The 27,676-nt window shown below is 44.0% G+C and overlaps 3 protein-coding genes across 3 annotated transcripts in view; 1 reads left to right on the plus strand and 2 right to left on the minus strand.

Moving 5' to 3' along the window:
- The window catches only part of mrpl46 (mitochondrial ribosomal protein L46), a 9,173-nt gene extending 6,975 nt beyond the window's left edge, over nucleotides 1-2,198 (minus strand). The window contains 4 exon segments of the mRNA XM_065952445.1: nucleotides 1-76; nucleotides 78-128; nucleotides 1,919-2,020; nucleotides 2,022-2,198. The exon segment at nucleotides 1-76 is cut by the window's left edge and continues 75 nt beyond it. Of these exon segments, the coding sequence (XP_065808517.1) occupies nucleotides 1-76; nucleotides 78-128; nucleotides 1,919-2,020; nucleotides 2,022-2,198 (406 nt within the window).
- Nucleotides 2,199-2,709: 511 nt separating this feature from the next.
- mrps11 (mitochondrial ribosomal protein S11) lies at nucleotides 2,710-6,948 on the plus strand. The gene is given in 7 exon segments (XM_065952446.1): nucleotides 2,710-2,834; nucleotides 3,001-3,093; nucleotides 3,520-3,618; nucleotides 4,832-4,961; nucleotides 6,020-6,084; nucleotides 6,747-6,813; nucleotides 6,815-6,948. Coding segments are annotated over 7 exon segments (606 nt in total). The 5' UTR covers nucleotides 2,710-2,766; the 3' UTR covers nucleotides 6,899-6,948.
- Nucleotides 6,949-8,193: 1,245 nt separating this feature from the next.
- On the minus strand, nucleotides 8,194-27,209 carry pdpr (pyruvate dehydrogenase phosphatase regulatory subunit). The gene is given in 21 exon segments (XM_065952447.1): nucleotides 8,194-12,147; nucleotides 12,149-12,328; nucleotides 14,138-14,206; nucleotides 14,208-14,246; nucleotides 14,248-14,322; nucleotides 14,779-14,867; nucleotides 15,575-15,670; nucleotides 17,126-17,238; nucleotides 17,316-17,464; nucleotides 17,557-17,690; nucleotides 18,138-18,293; nucleotides 19,122-19,246; nucleotides 19,337-19,529; nucleotides 22,386-22,535; nucleotides 22,889-23,006; nucleotides 23,751-23,872; nucleotides 24,041-24,204; nucleotides 24,320-24,401; nucleotides 24,823-24,956; nucleotides 26,520-26,795; nucleotides 27,075-27,209. Coding segments are annotated over 20 exon segments (2,682 nt in total). The 5' UTR covers nucleotides 26,783-26,795; nucleotides 27,075-27,209; the 3' UTR covers nucleotides 8,194-11,916.
- Nucleotides 27,210-27,676: the final 467 nt, after the last annotated feature.

A 27,676-nucleotide genomic window follows, 5' to 3' on the forward strand; every position in this document is an offset into this window, starting at 1 on the left:
TCTCCTGGTCCCTGCCGTCCTCCTCTTCGTCCGAGTCGTAGTCGTCCGCCTGCTTCCTGCTCAGCCGCTCGGCGTCCCTCCAGCAGACGCTGCTCGTGGTCTGACAGCAAACTTTTCTCAAACTCCATCTGTCAGGGGGTCAGAGCAGGTTCTCATTACACACCTGGGATCCTTCGACGCCGCGCTGACCCTCATAGGCTGATTGGGATTTTAGTTTTTTAAGGAGACTTTTGAAGAATCTGGTAGAAAACATGAACGTCTCATGACCGTCTCATGACCGTCTCATGACCGTCTCATGAACGTCTCATGACCGTCTCATGAACGTCTCATGAACGTCTGTAGCTTTAAGACAAAACAGCTGATGTTTCAGTAACTCTGTTCAGGTTATTAAAAAAACAACATTTTTATTATCAGGATATGACTCGACTTAAAGCATCAAATAATCTGTAAGTGTGCAGCCTTACTTTAGGTTTTATATTTAACAAACTAAAGCTCTCTAAAATCAACATTAAAAAAAAAAAAAAGGACAAATTTAACTTCTTATTCTCCTCTTCTTATTTTTTGTTTTGTCTGGTTGGTTAATGCAGCCATGATGTTTACGCCTTGCTGTTGTACATGATTATAATTGAATATAATCATCTTGTGCACACAAGATCATAAACTGTGCTAAGTAATAATCATCTTGTGATAATTGCAGGAACATGTTAGATGTGAACAAAATCATTATACCTGGGCTCAAAATTTGTATTTATTTATTTATATTTTGGAGGATTTCAGAAGCTCTGTATCAAGTAGGGCTGAGTTTGAAAAAATCCATATGGCCATATATCGTCATGTGCTCATTACAAATACATGTATGGATGCAGATGTTACAGAATCGATATGGCTGCAAAGCTGTGATGACAGTTTTCAAAGACAGTTTACCTCTAGTTCAGTTCACAATAAAACCATCTCCACAGCTCTGGGATTAAAATGTTTTCATGTATTTCTCAGATCTCTGAGGATCTGAGCTGAAGTGTTTTAAATTGTAGGATCCTTAACATGCCTCTGCTGTTATTCTCAACCATTAAGAACAGCTGTTGTAGTGAATTCTGTGTAGGACATTATCCAAAATCAATGTCCTATATCCAGGACCAGGGGCGGTTCTGGAGTCTGTTGGGGCCCGAAGCAAAATTCACTGAGGACCGCTCCGACCAGCATTCATCGCCATTAAATTAAAGATAATCTGACACCAAGGGCAACTTTACTGAACAACTCAAGTTTCACAGGAATATTGGAACTCTTGAATACTGTCAGATGGGGCCCCCCTTAGGGAGGTTTCCTCCTAAAAATTGCTGTGATTTAAAGTTTGTCAGCCCTCATGGGACCCTTACTTGCCAGGGGCCCCAAGCAGTTCTCTGCATTTCCTGCTGACAATAATAAATAAAGATAAAAATGATAATAAATAATAATAATAAATAAATAATAAAATAATAATTAATAAATAATAATAATAAAAAATAATAAAAATAAAATAAATAATAATAAATAAATAATAAGTAATAAATAAAAATAAAATAAATAATAAAAATAAAATAAATAAAGAATAATAAATAAAGAATAAAAATAAAATAAAAAATAAAAAATAATAAGTAATAAATAAAAATAAAATAAATAATAAAAATAAAATAAAAAAAATAATAATCAATAAATAATAAAAATAAAATAAAATAAAATAAATAATAATAAATAAATAATACAAATCAAATATAATAAATAATAAAAAAAAAAATAATAATAATCAATAAATAATAAAAATAAAATAAAATAAACTTTTTTTTAGTAGCCCCAGCATCAACATGTTCCCTTGTTGTACAGTAACGACCCTCTTGCTGCAGTCTTACACTGTGTGCATGGTGAACATTATTCTGAAACATACCTGCTGCAGCATCTCTTTGAACTGCCGCTCTATCGGGCTGCAGTCCGCTGAAATGACCGGAAGCCTCTGCAGACACACCGCCGCCATCAGAGTCCACGGTGACCCCCCCGCTGTCCGGCACCGCTTTGGTCTGCGGGGGTCGTCCGACAAGCAGAAGTCCCGAAAGAAACACGAAGTCCCGGGTTTCCCCCGCCGCTGTCCTCCTGAAACCGGACAGAAACTGTAGGAGAGACCGACTCGCCATCCTTCTACAGGGGGCAGCCATTTTCTTCTGATGCATTCACGGTCGTCTGAAATTAAAGGAGTCACTCTGGTTTCACTCAGGATAAAAAAAAAAAAAGGCTGGATCAAAGTGATTCCCTCAGTTGATGTAAAAAATGCTCATAAAATAACAACATCAGCATTTAAAATAGATTTTTTATATTTTTGTTGCTTTCATAAACGAGACAGTTTCGCTGATATCTGCAGTTATATGTTGAAGTGCCATTTTTACGGAGTTTTTGAATGCAGCATCGCTTATAACTTCCCATAACTCTTTGCGGGATGTCGATCAGTTCATTCAGTTAGAACTACGGGGGAGGTTATATAATTCACCTTTTTTTAAAAGACAAAAACCTCTGTACTCATAAACTAGAAATGTACATAATTATTAAATAAGTAAAAGTTGATATTCTCTTTTAAATATTATCTGTTAAAATGTGTTGTTTTAAGCAATACATGTATTGAAGTCCTTTGAAACCCCCTACGTGGTAATAGGTGTGTGATCTGGACTTACAGCGTCCTCAATGTCAGTTGTGTGTTGTAGCTCGCTGTCTGAGGGCGAAGCCGCCGTTTCCGAGTCTTTAATCATGTTTACATTAAACTGTGTGAGGAGTCTGTGCCGACACGTGGCTGCGAACGCCACCGGAAGTGCTGTGTAAGTGTTCCAGGTTTACTCACGTTAGCTGACGGCTAACTCTGACGTCATGTTACATTGTGTGTGTGTGTGTGTGTGTGTGTGTGTGTGTGTGTGTGTGTGTGTGTGTGTGTGTGTGTGTGTGTGTGTGTGTGTGTGTGTGTGTGTGTGTGTGTGTGTTCCACAGATGTAGAAACGTTGGACTGCAGAGGACTTTATGTAGCAGCTCAGTGAGACATCAGGGAGCTGCAGACTCTGAGAACACATCCAAAGACTTCAGGTAACACACACACACACACACACACACACACCTCCATGTGTGTGTGGTTTCCCTTCTAACTCGTGTGTTTGCATACCAGATGGGTGGTTATCAACTGGTGGGTTGGGACCCAAAAGTGGGTCGTGAAGTTTAAGGGGGCGGGGTCACACTGATCATCTGTAGAGATAAACATGTAAACATGATAAACATGTAAACATGTTCATCTCTGCTGTAAAAACAGGCTTTTTAGAATGGGTGTGTATGTGACTTCCTGTGCTTCTGCAGCCAGCCTCTAGTGGACACTCAGGGAACTGCAGGATTTAACACTTCAGCATCGTCTGGTCATGATTTGTCTTTAGCGGGTGTCGGTGGGTCCTGAGTCGAGATCAGTTGAGAACCACTGTCCTGTTTAAATGTTTATTGAGATGTTGTGTTTGAATCCTCCAGCCAGCTTCCTCCACTCCCCGGTCAGGAGAGTTCACTCCGATGGGGAGGAAAGAAGTTTGAAGAGTTACCGATCGTTCACATTAAAGCCACCTACAACAAGTAAGTAGCAGCCATAGAATAGTTGTCACTGCGGTATCAACCAATGGGGATCCGATGTGAATAAATACAGATGTAAATGTAGTGCACTAAAGATCTCGTGCCTCATCCAACTTGTGCACAATAATTATGTTGTGTGCACAAGTTTTCCTTATTTTTTAAACTTTGAAGACTTTTTTAAGAGTTCAGTGTCCCCGCAGAAAACTGTTTCCAAGAGGTTTATATTTGTGAAAATGTCAGAAGTAAGATTATGAATATAATGGTGTGAGTCTCCATGCTAAGCTAAGCTAATTGATTGATCATTGATGAGCTGGTAATCGTTCAGATTGTCTTCCTGAGCCTGCAGCAGCTTCAGCGTGGCCTCGAGCTCGAGCCTCCATCTGAGCTTTAGTCAGAAGCTTCCTGTCCTTCAGATGATCCCTCCTCTCCTTCCTCTCCTTCCTCTCCTACTCCTCCTTCCTCTCCTTCCTCTCCTTCTCCTCTTTCCTCTCCTACTCCTCCTTCCTCTCCTTCCTCTCCTTCCTCTCCTTCCTCTCCTTCTCCTTCTCTTCCTTCTCCTCCTTCCTCTCCTTCCTCTCCTTCTCCTCCTTCCTCTCCACCTTCCCCTCCTTCTCTTCCTTCTCCTCCTTCTCCTCCTTCCTCTCCTTCCTCTCCTTCCTCTCCTTCTCCTCCTTCCTCTCCACCTTCCCCTCCTTCTCTTCCTTCTCCTCCTTCTCCTCCTTCCTCTCCTTCTCCTCCTTCTCCTCCTTCCTCTCCTTCTCCTCCTTCCTCTCCTTCCTCTCCTCCTTCCCCTCCTTCTCTTCCTTCTCCTCCTTCTCCTCCTTCCTCTCCTTCCTCTCCTTCTCCTCCTTCTTCTCCTTCTCCTCCTTCTTCCTCTCCTTCCTCTCCTTCTTCTTGAAGTCGTCATATCACTTTAGGTTAGGTGAGAACACCTGACTAGGACCCAAAGATCATAGCTCAATATTTTTCAGCTGATACCCTTTTTTTTGATGTTGATGATGAATATGGCATCAAGTCGGGCACCAAATCCTCACCTGAGTTTCTGAGAGTTTCACTGAATCAGAAGTAAGAGCAGCAGACACAGAGCAGATTCTAAATCTGAACAATGACATGACGCTGTCCGTCCAGTTGTGGGGAACAAACCTCTCGTCCTCTGTGTGACTGTGTAGTTCATTTGAGCGCCAGTGACCCGGTAAACTGTCCTGTTCTGTACCAGCACACACATCCAGATGACGGACAGCGTAGGAGAGTCTCTGGTCAGGACGTCCTGTGGAACCGAAGGCTTCAAGAACATCAAGAAGTCGACGCCAGTCGCCGCTCAGACTGCAGGAATCTCAGCTGCCTCGGTGAGTTCTCATATTTTACTCTCACACTCTTCCTCACGGTGAGAGGTAACCATGCTCAGACCCGGTTAGTCCTGGAGCAGTGTGAGTGCAGGCCTGCGGGGGGGAATGGGGAGGGGGGGACAATCATGCTTCAGTGCGGTACGGGACAACTTTCCAGTGTCAGTGCGCCCTGACTTTCTCTAAATGATTGGCCACCATGTTAACAAAGAAGTGCAATCATTCTTGTTTTAAAACCATAAATAAATATAAGTAAAGAGCACTGCGTCCCTCCTCCGCCTGTAAGTGATGTATGTTAAATACGTGTTGTACATAAACTGGCCTCATCGGGGGGGAGATGACGGAGCAGCAGGAGGTGTTAAGTGCTTCTTTAGACTCTTTATTAGTGTGATTTATGTGGACTGCAGGCTCACAGGGTCGAGCTCACACTGATTCACAGGGTGAGAAATGGAAGTGTTTAATTGTAGTGCCTTGTAGTCTTTCGTCACATTAGTGGATGTGTGAGATTATTTTAGACCCTGACCTCCTGTGTTTACATGTTGTAGAGCTGAAAATGAACATGTAGCGACCGACCTCATGAGAGTAGAAATCCCTCCTCGGCCCGGAAGTCCCTCTCCGAAACTCCTACCTACCCGACCTAAAAAGCCTCTGCATGTTTCTAATAAGCTCCACGAGCAGAAACGTGCTCAAACTAGGATCAATATTGGAGATGCTTTTGAAAAATGGAGAGAGGTTAGAACACAGAAAGGTTTACAGACCCATGCAGAGCTGGATAAACACTGAAGCTTCAGAGTCCACCACATGGTGACCTGAGTGAGCATCCACTCTAGAGAGGGGGGGGGGGGGGGACAGCTCTCTACAATGTTTTGAATTTGGACTGCAGTAACCCATTTTGAACACTAGGTGTCAGAGTTACATACTGCTCCTTTAATGGAACCTGTTCACACATTTTAGCGACAGGACGTTCTGCTCTTTCACTTCCTCTTTGCACTGAAATGAAATAAAATCTCAACCGGCTGTAAACTTAGACATCAATGGTCTGTGTGTGTTCCTCTGAACAGAAAGCCACAGCGAAGGGGGTGACGTTTGTCCGAGTCGTCATCAAAGGTATCGGCCCAGGACGTCAGGTGAGTAAGAGAACGAAGAATGTTTCTTTTATTTTGCATTAGTGCCTCGTGATCCCATTTCAGTGCATCTCTGCAGGCCCCCAAAAGCCTGAAACTATTGTCTTATAACTCAACCTTTTAAAAAGCATGCCAGTCGTTTCTTTAACGACTCATTCATTATTAACTTAATGGTTTAATTTATAAATGTTGGAAAATGACCACACCCGCCCCCCATCCTGTCCTCACTGGGATAGTCTCCAGCTGTGAGGTGAATGTGTGAACAACCAGAACAAGAGGATCTAGATTTTCACAATCATAACCAAAATTAAATCCATATTGATCTGAAACATCCTGTAATCGGTCAGACTGAAGTATAAACTTTGATATTTAATAAGCACAAGCAGCCTCATATTTCCTCTGAAATATGGAAAGCATTCAGGGTCATTTTAGGACGATGGGATGAAATGCAAACATGTTTTGCATTTTCTAGTACTGACCTGCTCGGCCCTTGATCTAATATTGAGAGTGCATCTGAAATAAACCCGTCAGTGCATGAAGAAAGACGACCTCTAATTATTCCAGTCCTCTCATGATGAGGATCATTTAAGGCCGTTTAAGCTAACTGACACATCTTGATCCGCTCCCATTAGCGTTGTTGATGAATGAATGCATTGTGTTGCAGGTCTGCGATCCAAGGCCTGACGATGGGCGGCCTGGAGGTGGTATCGATCACTGACAACACCCCCGTTGCCGCACAATGGATGCCAGCCCACGCAAAGCCAGAAGGACTTGAGCTCAGCGAAGACAGCATGCAGGAGGAGGAAGAAGCAGTGAGGACGGCGTGCGTTATGTGTAATATGCTAATAAAGTGTTCTGTTATGTAACCTCTGGCTCTGAGCTGACCTTACATAATTCATTTGTGAAAATAATTGCAGATGGTGTTTAGTAATGAGCAGAGAACAGGTGTCTCCGTCCTCCACTGCGACTGTTGACACATGAAGAAACCTTCAGTCTCACTGCAGGCAGCTCTGATGTTCATTAACCGGCCCGGTGTTTGCAGACAGAACAGAAACAGACTGACGGCGTGTTAGAGCCTGAACACACACACAACGCTCAACACACACAACACACAATGCTGACACACACACACACAATGCTTGAACACGCACACCGCTCAACACACACACACAATGCTGAACACACACACACAATGCTGAACACGCACACACAACGCTCAACACACACACACAATGCTCAACACACACACACAATGCTGAACACGCACACACAACGCTCAACACACACACACAATGCTCAACACACACACACAATGCTGAACACGCACACACAACGCTCAACACACACACACAATGCTGAACACACACACACAATGCTGAACACGCACACACAACGCTCAACACACACACACAATGCTGAACACACACACACACACACAACGCTCAACACACACACACACACACCGCTGAACACACACGCTCAACACACAACGCTCAACACACACACGCTCACACACACAACACAACGCTCAACACACAACGCTAAACACACAACGCTCAACACACACAACCACGCTAAACACACAACGCTAAACACACAACACTCAACACACACAATGCTGAACACACAACGCTCAACACACAACGCTCAACACACACACAACGCTCAACACACACACAACGCTCAACACACACAACACCGCTGAGCACACACAACCGCTCAACACACACACAGCTGAACACACACAACACACCGCTGAGAACACACACAATGCTGAACACAACGCTCAACACACAACGCCGCTGAGCACACACAACCGCTCCACACATAACCACACGCTCAACACACACAACGCTCAACACACACACCGCTGAGCACACAATGCTACACACACAACGCTCAACACCGCTGAAACACACAACACACCGCTGAACACACAACTGAACACACAACACACCACTGAGCGCTCAACACAACAGACACCGCTCAACACACACAACACACCGCTGAACACACACACACACAACACACCGCTGAACACACACACACACACAACACACCGCTGAACACACAACACTCAACATGAACAGATGACACATGGCTGACCCATCTTGTATGAACAAAGTTCTCTTTATATTGGACTTTATACGCATCAGACGGCCAAACATGATATAAATACATCGTAGTAAAGCTCTGCAGAAAAAAAAAAAAACATTTACAAATCAGTCATGTACATGTGGCGTTAAAAACGCAAACTTTAGGCGGACATGCACGAACAAACATCCAGATGAGTGGAGTGTCACAACAAGTGCTTCTGATGAGGCGTGGGGCACATTCAATCTTTCTTTTTAACAACGCGACACATTTTCTTACCTTTCAAAATAAAAGACATCACATGGAGGCCTTTTTAAACATCAGAAGAAACCAGCCCGCCGCCCTTATTTAGTGCAAATGTTCTGGACCGATTCCCTAAAAATGTAGATGGTACAGTTTGAAGAAGAAAAAAGGACGCTGTCGAACAGGATTCTGGTTTCTGCAGAGATCTGAGAATTCCTCAACTCCTGCCTAAACGAAGGACGGGACCCCATGTTATGTCGGGCGCCCTATGTACAGAGGCCCATAGTCCTCAAGGGCTCGAATCCGACATCTGCCTCTCTCTCCTCCCCAACACTTCCTGTCTCTCTTCATCTGTCATCAAAACAATATTTATATAGAGAAAGAGAAAGTACTCTGACAAAAAGACTCACACATAATTATGTCATTTAATCTTCAAGCTCTTTACTTTTTTTTTTTTTTTCCAAGTCACACGCAGAAATGAGCCCTTGAATAGTGACTTCCTGCTGCAGCTGGCTTTCTGGAGGTTTTATTGTTTGACTTTAGCGAGGGGGCTCCAGAACACCGTTTACAATAATTATTCTTAAAATGTAAGACATCACCCTAACAAAGAAGAATATAAACCAAAGAAGGTTATTGTGAAGCTCTCCATGTTTGATGATAAAGAGCGGTCTGTGTTTCTCTCCTGTCAAGAGGTAAACGTGCTGATTTAGACGGGACGCCCATCAAAGCGAGCGCGTAGAGCTGACAATCCTCTGATCACGAGACGAGTAAGACTTTGGAAAGAGGAAGAGACAAACATGTTTGAACTGAAGCTGAACAAACACTTCAAACTGAGCGGGTTTAGACGACGAGTCGGGACATCAGAAGGGAGCACGCCTCTTTAGCCAGCAGCTAAAACAACATCGTTAAACATTCATAACTGATGATGTAGTGGGCTGTCTGCGGTCTCCATCTTTGTTATTTACATCCACTGATGTATCAGATGAACTGTGGAATCAGCCGACGCATCACCGGCATCATCCAATCAGAAAACAATGTGGTACTCCACTGATCTCAGAAGACGGAGTCAGTTAAAGATGGAGTCAGTACCTTCTTCCTTCAAAATAAAATACTAAATTAAAGCTGCTCCATTGTCCCTTCTGGGCCTCCGTACATGTGTGCTGGTGACTGTGTCTGCAGAGACTCTGTCCTCTCACTGGATTTTACTGTTCTGATTTGTTCTGGTTGACTCGGGACGTTTGTGGGCGGAGCTGGTGTGTTTCCTCCAGCCAATGACAGCGCAGCAGGTGAGTTTAGGAGTGGATACAGTTCAGTGATTGGACGAGATTCAAAGCGGTGAATATGACGGACGAGGACGTAGCAGCAAAGAAGAGAAAATATAATGAGAGTGAGGAGAAACACCAAGTGGATAAAGATCGTTCTAAAACGAGGGTGAACCTTGTGTTGTCTTTTACCCGTGGACGTGGAGTTGGTCTACTTCCTGTTGGACAGGAAGGTGACAAACACCGGCAGTTAGCTTGTGCTAGCATGTGTTAGCTTGCAGTGTAGCTACAAGCAGTACACACTACATCCTGCAGGGGGCGATGAGCTCAGAAGGAGGGGCCCAGTTTGAACGTTGTGTTTAGGAAATGCAACAAACATTTCTACTGACTCCTCCTTTAATGCTTCTGATTCAGAGAAGAGGTTTAAATCCGGCAGAAAAAGTCATCTGGAGAACAAACTGATTTGTTTTCACTGTCAAACTTGAGAAGGTCGGCAGTGTGAGAGTCTGACGGCATCTCTGGGCGAGATCAGCGACATGCAGACAGTGAGATGTGTTCCAGAGACATTTCAAGACGAGGGATTACAATTTAAAAACATCATGTATCACGGGTCGTTCAGAGAACAGACATGAAGCTTCACATCACTGTCAGCAATCAGTGTAGCTGTTCTTTTAAACATCGAGATCTGTCCTGATTTCCACAATTGGTGCAAATCTACATTTTACCTTTCATCACAAACGACATCACCCTCTTCATTCTCGACATTGATAAACGCTTCATGAAGCTTAAAGGCCGATATGAACTCCTTTAGAGTCTCGAAACAACATGAAGACACACAAACCGATAATGAAACACTTAACTGTCCACATCTGATGATATGACCTTTAACTGCCAGTCCAGTCTGAACTTCCTCAAAACATGAAAGATGAAAAGAAAAGCCCCTCCCTATCTGAAGGGAAACTAAAGGAGCAGATACATTCACATATATACGCACATGGAATAAACTTCAAGCTGCAGCCGACAGATGACATTTAAAAAGTAGATCAATATTCTGAAAGCGTTTGAAATGATGCAGCGTGAAGGCGACGAGAGAAGAGGAGAAAGGAGAAAGTGTCTAGAAAACATGTTCAGTTCTGAAAATAGAGATTTTATACACACTAGCTGTACAAAAATACATTAATTTATTTCTAATCACAATTAAAAGGTAGAACTCTAAACATGCAGGTGAGATATAACATGGGGGGGGGGGGGGGGGGGGGGGGGGGGGGGGGGTCACGGGCAATCCCACTCTTCACCTTTACATCATCAACACGTCCAACGACACACCCATCAAACGAAACTGAAGCATCCAAACAGCCTCAAAGTGACCTCAAACCAAAAAAAGAAAAGTTGGACTACATTACCCATAATGCATCACAGACAAACTACTACAGACAACAGAACAGGTTAAAGCGGAGGGTAAAGACACTGAATTTCCTCTTAAGCTTTTAGAAGAGGAGCCTTCTTAACGGACACGAGGAGGAGCGATGACTAGACACAAAACAAACGTTAGCTCGTATGCTAATCAGCCTGATGATGATTTTTATCCCTCTGAGTACGATATGTTCCCCTCACCGTTTAGGATACTGCAGTGGAGTTGATATAAGAGAGCGTATAAAGGATCTGCATTCATCTAACCACTCATATTCTTTACAGAAGCAAATGTACAATTTGATGTTGCAGATTATATCTAGTGTTTGGGCGTTAGCATTAAAGAACGTTTTTTCACTCAAACGCCTTCAGGCTCCGCGGAGACGGAGCATCAAAGTGGCCGTTCCACATCAGGAGAAGATTGTCGATTCTCAGTGGGTTAAAGTGAACAAAGTGAAACAAAAAGGAGTCCTGAACAGATAAAGGTGACGTTGCCTTCACAAAAGGCACTTAACTTCAGACCGTCTCAGCGAGCAGCCGTCGAGTCGTTCAGTACGACGCAGAGGAGAGCCGAAGAAGAACTGCAGAGTCGGATGAAAAAACAGGAGCTCTTGTACCGTTTATGCGGCTCAAGAATTTGGTGCTTCTTAAATATTGCACTTTGAACGAGGGAGAGGCGTCGTGGAAGTTAAATATAAAGAGGGACTCGGAGTGATTGTGCACACAGCCCCTCAGGTGAAGGGCGAGACCGGGGGGATGAGAAGTCGGCACTGCGAGGTAACAGCAGGAGTGGATTTGGTGACTGAAGGAGTGTCCCGGTGAAGTTCACTTCCCCTGCAGGTTGCCTATCTCCAGATCGTCCTTGCGGCGTTTCTGCTGCGTGAAGAGCGAGCTGAAGGGGTACAGTTTGGCTTTGGCAGGGTAGCGCTGGCCGGCGATGTCCACCTCGTAGTCCCCGCGGTTGATGAAGTCCGGGGTGATTGGGCGTGGGGGAGCCCCCTCTGGACCGAAAGGCGGCGAGACGAAGCCGAGGCAGACGTGGCGCTCCAGGGTGTTAGCTGTAGGCGCTGCTGGTGGTCGTCCCCGCCAGCTGGCCGTTGCAGTAGATGGGCTCGCCCCACCACGGCCACAGGTCCAGCTCCGTGTCGTGGTCCTCCAGAACCAGCATGACGAACCGCCGGGACACGCCGTCCTGACGCTGCTGCAGCAAGGCCTCGCGACCGAGGAAATCCGTGTCCTGATGGAGGCAGAGAGAGAAGACAAGAGAGAGGGGAAAAAATCAAGTTAAAGAAAGAGGAGCGAGGAAAAGGGCAGAGGAGAGGAGAGTCAAAAATAAGATAAAGAAAGAGCTCAGTTAGACGTTATGGGTTTTTGGCTTATGAACAATTCATCTACAAACCCGGCACAGCACCGCTGGGAAGTGAAAACAAACGATTTTTCTTTCTTATATACGTTCAGATATGAAACTTCACAGTAGAGATATAGATCCAGCTGATGAATCGTCGTCACAGAGCAATCTGTGAGAACACTTTTACACCGTGAGGATCGTTCATTAATACTGAGCTGACGTTCCTGCTGAGTGCAGCACGATGAGAGGGGGGGGGGGGGGTAAACAGCCCCCACCTGTTGAACCTGCAGGTGCAGTGAGGAGACGTTTTCTCCCTCTGAATCACAGCAGCAGTGACGACGACGACACAGAGATGCTTCAGGATTTAACTCAGCAGATGAAGGAGCAGATTTTATTAATCTGAAACTCGCGCGCGTTAAGATGAAGTTGATGTTGACCACTTTGTAAGAGACAGAATGATGATGCATCATTTCTCATCGTCATACTGAGATCTCCTTTTCAGGAAATAAACGAGGTAAAAGAAGAAGAAGACAACAGGAAAGAAAAGAGAAGAAGACGGGATAATGTGGGACAGTGAAAGTATAAAGTGTGATAAGAAGCGAAACTGACACGATAAATACATGAATCCTGCTCTTGACCTTTGTGGAGGCCTTTTGTAACCTTCAGTTAGAGAGATATCGTGAAGCATCATTTAATGACTGTGCTGTGATGAGTGTTCATCTAGTCGTTCGAAATAATTGACGAAAATATCAATTGAAAACTACATTACAAGTGAGGATTATCACAAACCCCCTCAGCTGTTCTAAAATCACTGTAAACCATAACATACTTCATCAAAGGTGTGCGAGTGGTGAGTGCAACAATGTACAGCCTGGAGGTCCGTGAAGCCCCGCCCCCTGGAGCTTCTGATAATCCTAAATTAAAGCTCGCGTCTGATTTTGTTGACTAAAATATCTTCTATTTTCATCAACTAAAATGACTAATATCTGACTCAATATGAAGGACATTTTCGTCAGGAGACTATGACTAAATTAGAAAATGGTGTGAAGATTAACCACTGGCTGCGATATTATCACTTCTTGCAGGATCTCTACAGTGCGATACCCTCGTTATCTCATGCCCTTTATTCCAACTGTATCGTTGGTTTTCCTGCTGATCCCGTGTTCGCAGCACAAAGCGGCAGCCTGGAGAAAAAGCGCAGCGCACAGCGTCTTTTTTCTAATAGAGTTTCGCCGTTTTTGTGCGGCCGCTCCGAGCGCTCAAGTTGAAAATGTTTCATCTTTTCAGAAAGGTTCTGTTAACGTCACACCGCTGTTTTCCAAATGTTTGATATTTTTGTCTCCTACAGATCGTGTCTTGTCCCCTGATCCTCCTCGCTCTGCGTCTCTGATCGGGAAATAAATGATCTCAAATATAAAACAAACTGTTGTCATGGAGACCGGATGGACGGGGCGCAGAGCCCTTTTTTCACAGGGCATCACCATAGTGATGATGAATCTTTAAAAAACGACAGATTTCTAGTCGTACTCTTAAATCAAGCAACATTTGGGTGCGTAGGACAGAGCATTTTCGTTGCCATGGTATCGACATCGTTTGATTTTTTTACTAGAATTGAACTGAAGTTAAAAACATCTGTTGTCATGACAACCCCTTATGTACAGCCTGAAGAGGTCAAGGAGCTGAACTGGGAACACAGACCGTGTCAAATTTAACCCGGAACTCTCGTCCACACTCCAGCGGCGTGGTGAAGGCGTCGAGGTCCTGACCCCCAGAAGGCGAAGAATTTCTCAATGCGCAGGCTGCGAAGCGGCGTAGTAACCGGCGTTACGGATCCCGTACTTCTGACCCACTGACATCACCTCGTTGTAGACGTGCAGAGCGTACTGCGGGAGAGAGAGAGAGAGAGAGAGAGAGAGAGAGAGAGAGAGAGAGAGAGAGAGAGACAGAGAGAGAGAGAGAGAGGGGAGACAGAGAGGGGAGAGAGGGAGAGAGAGAGACAGAGAGAGAGAGAGAGAGAGAGACAGAGAGAGAGAGAGACAGAGAGAGAGAGAGAGAGAGAGAGACAGAGAGAGAGAGACAGACAGAGAGAGAGAGAGACAGAGAGAGAGAGACAGAGAGAGAGAGAGAGAGAGACAGAGAGAGAGAGGGAGGAGGAGAGAGAGAGAGAGAGAGAGACAGAGAGAGAGAGACAGAGACAGAGACAGAGACAGAGACAGAGAGAGGGAGACAGAAGAGAGAGAGAGACGAGAGAGAGAGAGAGGAGGGAACACTCACATTAGAGCAGATGAACGTCTCAGAGTGTCTGCTTGAATATTGTTTTGATGTAAAACAGGGCTCACCTCTATGGGTATGTAGAGCATGAAGCCTGGCTCTCCTGTGTGAGTCATGCTCATCACTCGAATCCCGTTAGCATAGCCAACGCTCATCTCCCTGCAGACACAACAAACACAATCAGTTATTGTTCTCGTTTGCAGGTACAGAAACAAATATTGCTTCTGCCTGCTGCTACAACACGCTCCCTTAAGTGTCGACCCTGAAGGAGTGATTCCTGCAAGCTGGTTTAAGGGAGACGGGAGGGGGAGTTTGATTACATGCATGGAGATGGTAGAGGTGGCGTGCAGACAGTCTATGGTCGTTCAGCGATCACAGGGAATAAAAGGTCACCACCCCCTCCCACTGGCCCCTCCCACTGGCCCCTCCCACTGGCCCCTCCCACTGGCCCCTCCCACTGGCCCCAGGTGAAATTCTCCTGATTATATCCTGTTGTGTTCTCACATCAGCTCAACTCTGAGTTTTTCAGGAGTTTTCTTCCAGTGTGAAAGCCCTCTCTTACTCTAGACAATTCTCCCCTCATCACAAATTCATCCTCACAGTTTTAGTCTTTTTAAGCAGAAAAAACCTCCCTCCTCTCCGTCATCAGCATGGCTACCATAAAACATTACTATGGTCATTCTGACCCTCAGCATCCACCTGCAGGCTGCAGCTATGAGGCTTTAAAAAATGATCTAATCACTCCTTAAATTTCTGCATGTGAAACAAATCTGTGAGGAGTGATGAGGCTGGAGCCTGTAGTGATAAAACACTTTAAACATGAGTCCTCTGATTCATAACGTATTAAATGTTGTTGCCTTCCTACCTTACAGAACATGGAGGGAAAGTGGTCAGGGGTCATGGAAACGTATGACAGCTCAGCTAGAACGTCCATCGCACGAGGTCCAATCAGATTTAGAGCTGTGGGGGGAAAAGTGAGAATCATTACTCTGAGTGTTCAGAAACGATTTCCCTAAAATGGCAGAATCTGAAAGTAAAGTAAGTAACTATATGATAGTCGTGAAATATTCAAATGTCATTTTAGTGTTTGATTAAGCTTTATTGTTTAATTACGATCATTTCTTTGTGGAGTCATGTGAATACTCTCTGCACCAATGAGACTCACAAAGGTCATCTGAACACATTTTTTCCTGCACAAATTCATCCATTAAAGAATATTTAACATCAGTAAATGGTTAATAATATCTGAGCTGGAAGATGCTTTGGATAAGAAACTTGATTCATGTTAAAAACTTGTGATCTAGGAGCGCTGTACGGAGGCTGCAATCCTCGAAGCAGGTGGCCCGGGATTCAGATCCGACTTCCTTTCCCACATCTAACTCTCTCTCTCTCCTGTCCTATCTCTAACATAAAAATAAACCTTTACAAAGAGAACTTGTAATCTTAAACCAGTGATGGACAGATTCAGAATGTCAGAGTGAAGATCCTCCTGGTCAAATATGACTTTTAATAATACTTTAAGTAGTATTCAAACTACTTTCTAATCTCTCATGCCGCTACGTTAGGTTGGTTTTGAAAACATTTACATTTTTTAAGCTCACATGTTGCAGATCTGCAGCTCCAAAATAAAAGACATAATAACAGGAGCAACCAAAAACACCTCATGAGCTGCTGGGAAAATGTCAGCCAGGCTTCACACAGAGAGAAAACATTTATGAACGTTGAAGGCCTCTTGAACTCTGTAACTGTGCATCTTTTCTGAGTCCTGCAGCTGAAGCGCTCTTTGCTTTGTTCACTAAAACACGTAAAGAGAAAAGGGTCTCTGTGACACCTTCTCTATTCCACTAAACAAACCTCCTGATCGGAGTGAAGTGTGCTCTATGTTCAACCGTGGAGGCGTGCATCATACAGGTACGGCAACACCACTTAGACAAACTACAAGCAGAACTCCACAAACACAATTAATCATCTTTCAAGTCGGATTTTTAGAAAAGAAAATTCATCAGCTGACTTCAGAGCAAAAGAAGTGAGTAACGAGAACATTCATAGAAATGTAGACGAGTCCAAAGTCATACATTAACCCAAAAAGTATACTCAAGTAAAGAATAGATTCCCAAAACATCAAGTAAATTTACTTCCTTCCTGTCCACCACTGCACAAAACCAATATAGGCCCGGTGTTGATCAGATTTCTGAGAGTTTTGGTCTTTAACTTAAAAACATACAAATTATATTCTGAACATGTAATTAACCGTCATCTCGGTCCCCCTCGAGTCATAATCCTTAAATACCAAACCCAAAATCAGGCCGGTCTAATAACCGCCACAGAGAGTATGAGGGGACTCTGCTGCATTGCTGTAATGTGAAGTGGCCACTAGAGGGCGACATCTCCACAGAACCCTGGACTTAAACTCACCGGTGTACTTCCAGCTGACGTCCTCTAGGTGCAGGTGTGGGTCATTGGGCATGTGTTTCTTTATCCAGGACCAACAGTGGACCTGCTGGTCTGTAGGAGAGACGATGAAGAAGCTGCAGAGAGGACAGAGTGTGAGGTTTTTTTTTAAAAATTGACATCATGTGTGTGATGTTGTCCAGGGGTTACAAACCTGTTTTTACTGACGCGAACCACGCTGCAGTCGTTCTCATAGCCCCCCCTCTCATTCAGCATGCCGGTGTGGACGATGTGTCCGACGGGGACATCCAGGTCGTTGGCACAAAGATGTTGTAGCAGGTCCAGGGCCTGGTCCTGCGTGGACTGAGACATCAGGACAGAAGTTTGACTTAAAATCACTCAGATAGAATAAATACTCGCTGATTTAGGGCCTGCAGTTCACAAAGTTAACTTACAGTCAGTTCAAACTTTGTAAAGGAGGACATGTCGATGACGCAGACGGCCTCTTTGCAGCATTTCACTTCGGCCCCGACGATGTCAAACCAGTCAGGCTTGTAGAAGGTCTTACTCTGGTCCAGAGACAGCAGGTCTGATCCCAAACACAAGCAGACAAGAGCAAACAGGTCAGATCATGTCTCGCACTGAGAATAACATACAACCATCACACAGAAACCCACAACGCTCAGTAAGCTACGTTCAAACAAACAACGTCTTAGCTTAGGTTGTGAACAACAAAGTAAAATGTTTACTGCCCTTTAATCTTGTTTAAATGTATTTAACCAGAATAGCTTAAGAGATAAATCTTCTGTAGACTTTTCTTACAAAAACACACACAACAAAAAGCCTTATTGCCATAATGACTAGATTAAGAAATACATTTTTATTCACTCTTCTTATAATTCTCACTGTGTCTTTGACACGTGACATCAGCATCATCAAGTAGAACGAGTTTCAGTGACATTTACTACCATAAAAAACTAAAATGTTCCTACTTCATTTTAAATAATGAGATAATGAGGAAGTCAGTAATCTGTACCTTTCCCTGGAGGTACAAAGTACTTCGGTCTTTCAAAGCCATGTTTCTCCATCCAGCGAGCTCCCTGGGTGTCCAGGCGGTCGTACAGAGGGCTGGTCCGCAGCTGACGACCCGTCTGAAAGTCCCATCGAGGAACCTTCAGTTCGTACAGCAGAGCTACACACAAACCACACACACAGGAGTTATACCAAAACTGAAACTAAGAAACACTCCATGTCTTTAGGACACTGAGACCTTTATCACACATGCACTTTGAAAGCTTCAGGCAGACCGGTCCTGAAACCCTCTCAGACATGCACCTCACAAAGGGAGACAAGTGAAGGGGGCTCTCAGGAGATCACTCCGGTCACCCACAGGTCAGACTATGAGTGAAGAGTTTTGTGCAAGTGTGTAAACAGCTTTAGACAGATCGATGGTAGAAGATATCCGCTCTCACTGAGGTAAAACAAAGAGGTGGTTTGTTACTTAAAAGCCTCTGGATAAGCGTGGCTAGTGTGAGTGCTCGGCTCCTTGGCTCTGTCACTGTTGGAAGAGGTGTGCTTCAGCACGGTACAGTTCATGCACGAGTACCAGTACAAGTACACAACGTGAAGTAGCCTTTAATCGATCCCCTCCTCCATTATGGAGAAATCTAATTGAGTCCGCCTGTCTGGTAATCGTAAAGACATGCATGTGTTTTAAGACGTAATGTAGAAGAGGTAACCGTGCTCAGGCCCGGTTAGTCCTGGAGCGGTGTGAGTGCAGGCCAGCGGGGGAAGGGGGAGGGGGGTCAACAGGCTTGAGCACGGTATGGGGTGACCTGGCTTAGGGTGAGTGCGCCCTACAAAGCCGCTAACCTCTCATATAGAAATCATCTGAACATTGAAGTGCCTTTTTTTTTTTCCAGTTTGGACAAGAGGAACGATTTCAGACATCAAAACACGCGTCATGCTTTATAACATTTAAACGTGTACATGTGAACTGTAGGAACGGTTGACCACTCACGCATGACCTCCATGACTCTGTGACGCAGGAAGGTCCGGCTGCTCTGCAGGTTGCCAAAGCGTTTAATGTCCAGTGGCCACACGTTAGCGGTGGGATAACCATACGTCATCCACTCTGCCAAGTACCTAACACAAACATCACACAGCAGGCCACTAAAATTAACAAACCCAGGCCTGATTACATTTTGAGTTATTAAACTGAATGACCACACTTACTTGCCAGCTCCACCAGCGAAGGACAGGCCAGAAGAGTTCATCCCCGCCAGAACGTAGTAGCCAGAGACGCCCGGTGTCTCCCCCATCAGGCAGCGCATGTCAGGGGTGAAGGACTCCGGACAGTTGACCAGCTGATGGATCTCTGCAGACTCAAGACCCGGCATCCTCCTCAGCAAGGCACTAAGCATCGGCTCTGGAGAGAGAGGACAACGGGCTCGTTATAAATCAATATAATGCTTTCATATAATTAACATAAACAAGATGTGCTAGAGAACTGTTGTGTAGCCTGTAGGGTGAACTTTCTTAAAGGTCCAATCAGTGAGATGTGTAGTGGTTTAAATGATAAAGGGAAACATGCTATGTTGAAGTGCTGGCTTCTCTGACAACAATGCAGCAGCCAGTATGTCCTCCTTCTAACTTTAGATTCTGCTCCTGAATGCTCTGGATTTGTTTGGACCAGAGAAGGTAGGCGCTTTTAAGACGACCCCCAACACGGCCGTTTTGGACGCCCCTCTGTTTGTCAGATATGAGAGCAGTTATCAGGTCAACAGGTGTTGCAGCGATGGAAGCGGTCAAGAGAAGTGGTTCAGATAGAAGTGATTGTACCCGACCTAAAAAGCCTCTGCATGTTTCTAATAAGCTCCACGAGCAGAAACGTGCTCAAACTAGGATCAATATTGGAGATGCTTTTGAAAAATGGAGAGAGGTTAGAACACAGAAAGGTTTACAGACCCATGCAGAGCTGGATAAACACTGAAGCTTCAGAGTCCACCACATGGTGACCTGTGTGAGCATGGACTCTAGAGAGGAGGGGGGGGGGGGAGAGACAGCTCTCTATGATGTTTAGAATCAGGACTGCAGTACCCATTTTAAACACTAGGTGTCAGAGATACATACTGCTCCTTTAAAGGCAGCATTCCTGAAAACCTGTTGTCTTGCACTCGTCTACCTGCCCTTCTCTTCTCTCTTTGAAATGACAGAAAGACAAATGCTCTGATTGCCTTTGCCCGACAACCAGCTCACTAAAAACATTGATCACTGGACAGATTGTACAAAGTACAGCTTTTACATTCATCCTCATGTTGTGCTGTAAACACTGCAGCAGGTTCTCCAACATGAAAGCTGAAACAACAACAACTCCAAACAGGGCAGTACAATGTAAAAACTAACAACCAGCAGAAACTGAAATATGACATGGACTCACTGTGATAAATGAATAGATAAATAAATCAAACATCTTAAACTTTTTTTGTTTACAAATGTAGACATAAAACTGTCAAAGAGTCGCTCGGGGCAACAAGCTTAAAACACTTCTCAATGGGAGGGAGCTTTATTTATTAATTTCATATGTTTTATTCATGAGTCCATATATTATTGAAGTAGATATGAAAATGTTTAAAATAACATAAATAATAAACTGTATTATTTTGTTTTGATTCTGTCCAGGCTCACTGCTGCTGTTTCCTGTCGTCTTTACGACTTCTGTCAAGCTGCAGGGGAAATCTCATGTTACCAGCACAAGGCTACACGACAGGTGTGTGTGTAAGTGTGTGTAAGTGTGTGCTTTACTTGTGTACAGAGAGGTGTACTATGAACTACCAGAGGTTGTTACAGCAGAAATTCAGAAGAGCAGCCTGAATAAATACTTCAAACGCCTCCCTGCCCTGACACAAGCCGTCCGCCTGGAATGGCCCAGACATTTCATCTGAGCCGACCAGAGGAGGATATTTTCACAACAAAGTAGAAATTAACTCAACAGCATGACTTTAGCCTCGCCGAACAAACATCCCAAATCTTGTTAAAGGATAACTGACAGCTTTGTAAACAAGTCCAGGCAACTTTGCTTCAACAAAAACATTCAGGATAGCAAAACATAGAGCAGCTTCAAGAAGTACTCAGCAAATTCTGTTCAGCTCCAGTAATCCAAAAAACAATTTCATTCACGTTAGATTTCTGGAATTCACTGCACTCTGGTCTCACACAACACGACCCAAACAAACTCCAGCTCATCCTAAATCGCCGCGGACTGATTTAGAACCGGGTCGAACAGCGTTTTTTAAAATCACTTCACTTTCTCCTTATCCGTTTTAGAATTGATTTTAAAACTCTGGTGATCACTTTTAAAGCTTGTAGAAGGTCAGAACCAGATTACATTGCTGACCCCCTGACCCCCATACGCACCCCCATGTAACCTGAGATTCTCCAGTAGGTCAACACTAACTATTCCTCGGTCTAACCTAAAAAACCAAAAGGTGAGCGAGCCCGTTCTGTTCGGCCCAGAGTTAAGGAACGACCTGCTGATAGAGATCAGGGACGTCTTCTTTTTAAGACTTGCTCTTTCTCTAAGTTTAATAGGAGGAAATGTTCGATGTTTGACTGAATATTGGTCCGTCCACATTATCTCGGAAGTCGGAAATTCCGAGTTGCTGGTCTGATATGCATCAGGAACGCCCCGAGATAAAATCCAACATGGCTACTACGTTTGTCAACAGTAACGTTTTAAACTGTAAATTATAGCGTTTTTAAGATATAAGCAACTGAGTCCTCTCTAAGTGTAATTACATCAAGTTCTCTCTGTTGACATGTTGTCATGTTATTTTTCACAGTAAACAATCATACAGTGTGTTGTTATCATCAGGTATTAACTAACAAAACAAAGTTACTCCTGGATCGGCCATGTTGACTTCTGCAACAAGGACTACAGCCTCCACACATGGGGTGCTGGACAAAACCGCCATGCCCCATGTGGCCCACTTGTGCTAAATTTGGGGCACCAGTGGCCTAGCGGTTAATTTGATCCTTGTACAGAGGATGCGGGCGACCCAGTTCTAGTGTGACCTGTGGCTCCGTGTCATCCCCCCCTCTCCGTCTCTGTTCACAGTCCTTTTCCAATAAAGGTATGAAAAGCACAAAAAATTAATCTTAGGAAAAAAACAGCTCGGAAATGAGTCACTAAGAAAACTACAACAACACCCACTGACAAAGTCATTGTGCGAGGAACAGATTTGTTTAACGTTTTCTCCCCCCCCCCCCCCCCACCTCTCATTACCAAAGTGGTCCCAGTCCTCCTGCATGTTCTGGATCTCCAGCTGGTTCCGGCCCTCAGTGAAAATGGGCTTGGGGTTCTTCTCAAAGCCCCCGGACAGAAGGCCTCCCTGCCATGGCCGTACGTATATCCTTCCATCCATATCGATGACCACTGGAGACGAGACACAGCTTCAGTTAGATCGCCTGTTCTGAGATTGTTCACAGTCAGCCTGTGACTATAACGCTTTCATATAACTGTAAAGATAAGACGTAAAATACACAGATGGGACTATTGTAGCAGAATACTTAAGTACTGTTACAAAGAGTAACTCTATGTGGATGTTTTACACGATTACAGCCGTCATATTTCCATGAACGTCAACATTTTTGAAACTGATCAGAATGTGAATTCATCCTGCTGCCAGAAAATTGAATTGTGTGTGTGTGTGTGTGTGTGTGTGTGTGTGTGTGTGTGTGTGTGTGTGTGTGTGTGTGTGTGTGTGTGTGTGTGTGTGTGTGTGAGACCTGGCATGCCGGGCGGTAGGGACCCCTGCAGGGGTTTGGTGAGGAGATAGAAGTGTTCACAGCCATGAAGAGGAACCGACACCTTGGTCTCACTCGCCTGGCCCAGCTCGTAGGCCCACTAAAGCAGAGACAAAGCACGGGACGATGAGTCACATATAAACCAACTACAGTGAGGAAAACCACCTGAGCCACTACGGTACTCTAAGTCCTCCTGATGTTTTTATTTATATTCTGTAAATCTATGAAAGCTCCTGTGAGGAGTTTTTCTCTTTTTATGAAACAGACTGAAAAACATTTTTATTATCTGCTGTGACGACCCCACCCTCCAGGCTGCTGGGTGTGTGTGTGTGTGTGTGTGTGTGTGTGTGTGTGTGTGTGTGTGTGTGTGTGTGTGTGTGTGTGTGTGTGTGTGTGTGTGTGTGTGTCCTCGTTGTAGGCTCAGAAAGATAAGCTGTACCTGGGCACGGTGCAGACCTTCCAGACCTCTTATTCCCTCTCTGGCCTGCTGGCTCTGGCATTAAGACTATGGGAGCCCTGATTACGACACGTTCTTCACATGCACTCACACCTGCTCTACTCGACTGATGACACGTTTTAATGAGTCTGCTTTTGTTTTATGTAAATAAATATACTTGTGAAATTGCCAGCTCATGTTGTCTCCCTGTTTTGTTGTAATCTTTGAGCCCGGTCGTGACACTACAAGCTTCTAACCCAACCTTTGTTTACATTTTCAAGAACGTCTTTAGTGACTGACACATCAACAAGGGGCGCCCAAATTAACTCAAACCAAGAGTTCCTCACAGGAGATTAATAAGAAGTAGCAAATAAAACAAAGGATGTTTCCCAAAAGATTTTACTGTACCTGTCCGGCACAGTTGACAAAATATTCACACTCGATGGAGCCACGGTCAGTTTCCACCGCCATCACTTGACCCTTCTCCACCAGAACCTGCTGGACACTGGTTCGGTCCAAGATCTGAACCCCTGGATGGGATGAGAAAGACAAAGGGGTGTAGATGAAGGCCAAGAAGAGAAAGAAAAAGGAGGAGATGTCCATAAGGAGGAGGCAAACATGGGCACTGCCCGTAAAACACTTTCATTTAATGGTCCGTTAATGTTCCATCAGAGTCCGTGGTGCGTTTGAGTCCATACCGTGTCCAGCAGCAGCCACAGCCAGGGCGTGGTTGACATCAGGAGGAGATACCACAGCATCTGCAGGAAGGTGGAGCGCCCCCACCAGATCATGGATGTTCACAAGAGGGTGGAGTTTAGCCACCTCTTTAGGCTTAATGATGTTACAGCTGATCCCCATCACCCTTTAAAAGATTAGAAAAAACATAAAACAGAATCATTTCTATGTTTCACAGCTCCTGTCTGGAAAACTTCAAATGGATCACTTCTGAACATCTGCATGAGGTTTTGGGATCTTACCTTAGTCTGGACGCCAGACGTTTCAAAGAGAGAAAGCGATCCTGATTTTGGGCCAGACACAGAGAACCCGTCTTGATGTACCCTGAAACAAAAAAAAACAATCATCTCTATCACCCGTTCACAGACAGAGTCAAGTCAAAGGTTGTGGCATGTTGAAACATATTAGGCAGCAAGATATGCCCTGTCTTCTTCTCCCATGACTATTTTTTATTTTTGAGAGCTTATTCAGCTCTTGAAATCTGCGATGACAGAGTTAAACTTTCCTCATTTCATCAAATGTTTTACAATGTAGGAGAAAGTGCTCCCTCTCTCTGTCTCCTCCTCTGCATTTATGTTGATATTATACATTTCTATTACTGTTAAAATGGCCGGTAATAAAACAGATAAAATATTTTAATTCAATGTTTATGGCATGCTCATTTATTACAGTAGCAATAACATCCTGAGTCACACAGAAGCTTCTGTCTTGATTGGTGAAGGTAAAAGGTGTCAGGGTGTCTGACCTGTTTTCACTCCAGTCTCCTCCTCCAGCTGCTGGTAAAGATTGTTGGAGTAGTTTGCCATTTGACACTCAATGGAAATAGGCTTCGCCACGCTGACTATGCCAGCACACAGTCTCGTTGTTCCTGCCCCGAGTCTGTCAGGAGAGAAAAGAACAGGCAGTACAGGATTAGTACAACAATATCAAAGTGTCATCTGTTTCTACTTAACCTCTCCTGACTTCAGGGTAGAATCTATCTATATTTGTGCCCACCCTTCCTCCCCTCCCCCAAAGGAATCTCACAGGACACGAGAGGGATTCAGTGGCTTTCTCAAGGACAATCAACACGTAGCACTTCATTAAACTCCAAACCACAAATAAAACATCAAACCGACCCACTATCTATAAGACAGTTAGAGATGGGACAGATCAGATCTAATATCAGTATCAGGTTTGGTTTTGACGTAATTTAAACATCACATATCGGATTAACGGCCTCAAGCCACGTCACAGATCAAGAGAGCTTGTTGGGCACTTTAAACTAGTGTTGTAGTTAAGACCACACTAACTGAAACCAAGACATACCCGAGACCAGAGTGCTCCGAGACCGAGACATTTAGGGATCGGGACCGAGTCAAGACCGAGGGCAAGACTGAGACTGAGACAGGACCAACACCATAAATATCACTTGGGTTCAGCAGGCGTGTAACACACTAAGAGCGTAACACCGGGAAGGTAGCGGCCGTAACTGGGGGGAATAAAATACTAACTACACATGCATTGAAGTAATTCATTAATTTAGAAAGAGACGTTTTCCTTCTAATCAAAGTAATGACGTGGAAAAATAACCTTTCCTCTGTGGTCTTCAAAGTCAAAAGTCAAAGTCAACTTTATTGTCAATTCCAAAATATGCCAGACATACAGTGGAATTAAAATATGATTGTCTCTGTCCCGCGGTGCGATACAACCAAAATAAGGTAAAATAAGATAAAATAGATAAAATAAAATGAGGTAAAATAAGATAAATAATATTTACAGTAATATTCTCTTCTTGATTTAAAAAGAGTCGGTCCAGTCTAAGTCCGAGACAAGACTGAGTAAAAATGCTTTTGATTCAGAGACCGAGACCTTCAAGATTTATTTCGAGTACGTCAACACCACTTTAAACCTTCTTAACTTGCACTAAGTCTCGCTTTAAACTGCAAGTGCCAACAAATCGACTCGGTCAAGACGTTCAGATGAGATGGCACAGCTCCTTCTACATGTAGTAGTCAGTGTTTCCCCGAGGTTTACAGCGTTGGGGACAAGCCGACATGCCGACACGACGACACAAACACTTGAAGGAATCTTAATGTTCATGTGTGACTTTTAATGACAGCTGTCCTGTTCTACCTGAAAGGTATCCTTAAATGACTTCTCTCCCTGATTTCAGACTCTATCCACTATCCTATCTCTACAATAAAGACACACAAAATATAACGGCAGGGGAAACACTGGTAGTACAATTCTTACACTTCAAATATTTAATTTGAAAACCTTACAGTTGTTGCTTCTTCCTGTTTGTATGTGAAGCACTAAGTTCAGGTGCATTTTTATTAACTATTATTATTTTAGATTTTGGATTTTTTGGGATTTACTTCATCCTTGTGTAGCTTCATAATACCAACAACATCAATAACTGTAAACAAGTGGATCATGCATGTCTACAGGTGTTTGTACCTGCCCTGCTCCAGCAGCACGATGTCAGTCCAGCCCAGTTTGGCCAGATGGTAGGCCACTGATGTTCCCACAATGCCTCCTCCACAGATCACCACCCGGGCCTGGCTGGGCAGGGGCAGCGGCTGGGAGTCTCCACTCACAGTCATGCAGTGGGGGGAAGTCCAGAGGCCCCTGCTGGCTGACCTGTACCCCGTGTGGGGCAGCAGCAGCCGGGGGAGAAGGACAGGGGACAGAGCCCTGGAGCCCCGCACACAGCTGCACATAGCTGTGCTTTATCTGCAAACACACAAACTCTTTGTTATGTTTTAAACACTTTACAAGCACATTAGTTCATTTGAAAACTTTATCTGAGGAGTTAGGAGCCGTATCTGACCTTCAGCTCCGTCAGAGGTTCCTGACATGTTGTTTTGTTTAAACTCCTTTAGGTTAAAGTTAGCAGTGGGGGCTCTGACAGCTAGCATGCTAAGCTAAGGGTAGCTCATTTCTTACGTTTTCGACTAACTGACAAACTCTGACGCTTCTTTATTTACTTATTTTATTTTATTTAAGACTCACCGAATCAACCGAGTCCAGATGTCGTGATGGTTTGATAAAAACTCAGAGTAATAACCAGGGACTGAGTGAAGTGACAGGCTTGTTGTGGGTGCAGCAGCAGTCACGACAAACGTCATCAAAACCTCAATCACAAACTGTACTTCCGGTCTGGCCTTCAAAATAAGACTTCTCCGGCTTCTTCTTTTTTTTTTTTGGCAGATTGCAATCCCAATTTAAAAGTGCATACCGCCACCTAGTGTGTCAAAGTATTTAGAAAGGATCCATATGTACAAATAGTAATAATTATTATATTAATAATAATATGGGGGAAATTAAATACATAAGAAAATAAATAAAAACCTATAAATCAATGTTAATGTTAAATCCACATGAGCTTGTGTAATCTACTTACTACTCAAAGCTATTATCAATCAATCAATCAAACTTTATTTATATAGCACCTTTCAGACAAATTAAATTGCAGTTTAAAGTGCTTTACAAGAGTGCAGAAAAGCTACTGATGAAAAAGTAGTTTATAAAATCATTGATAAAATCATTGAGAGACTAATGCACACCAATAAGAATTATACATATATAAATATATGTATAAAAATAAAATACAA

This window comes from Labrus bergylta, chromosome 3 (assembly GCF_963930695.1).
Source record: "Labrus bergylta chromosome 3, fLabBer1.1, whole genome shotgun sequence".
Lineage (NCBI taxonomy): Eukaryota > Metazoa > Chordata > Actinopteri > Labriformes > Labridae > Labrus > Labrus bergylta.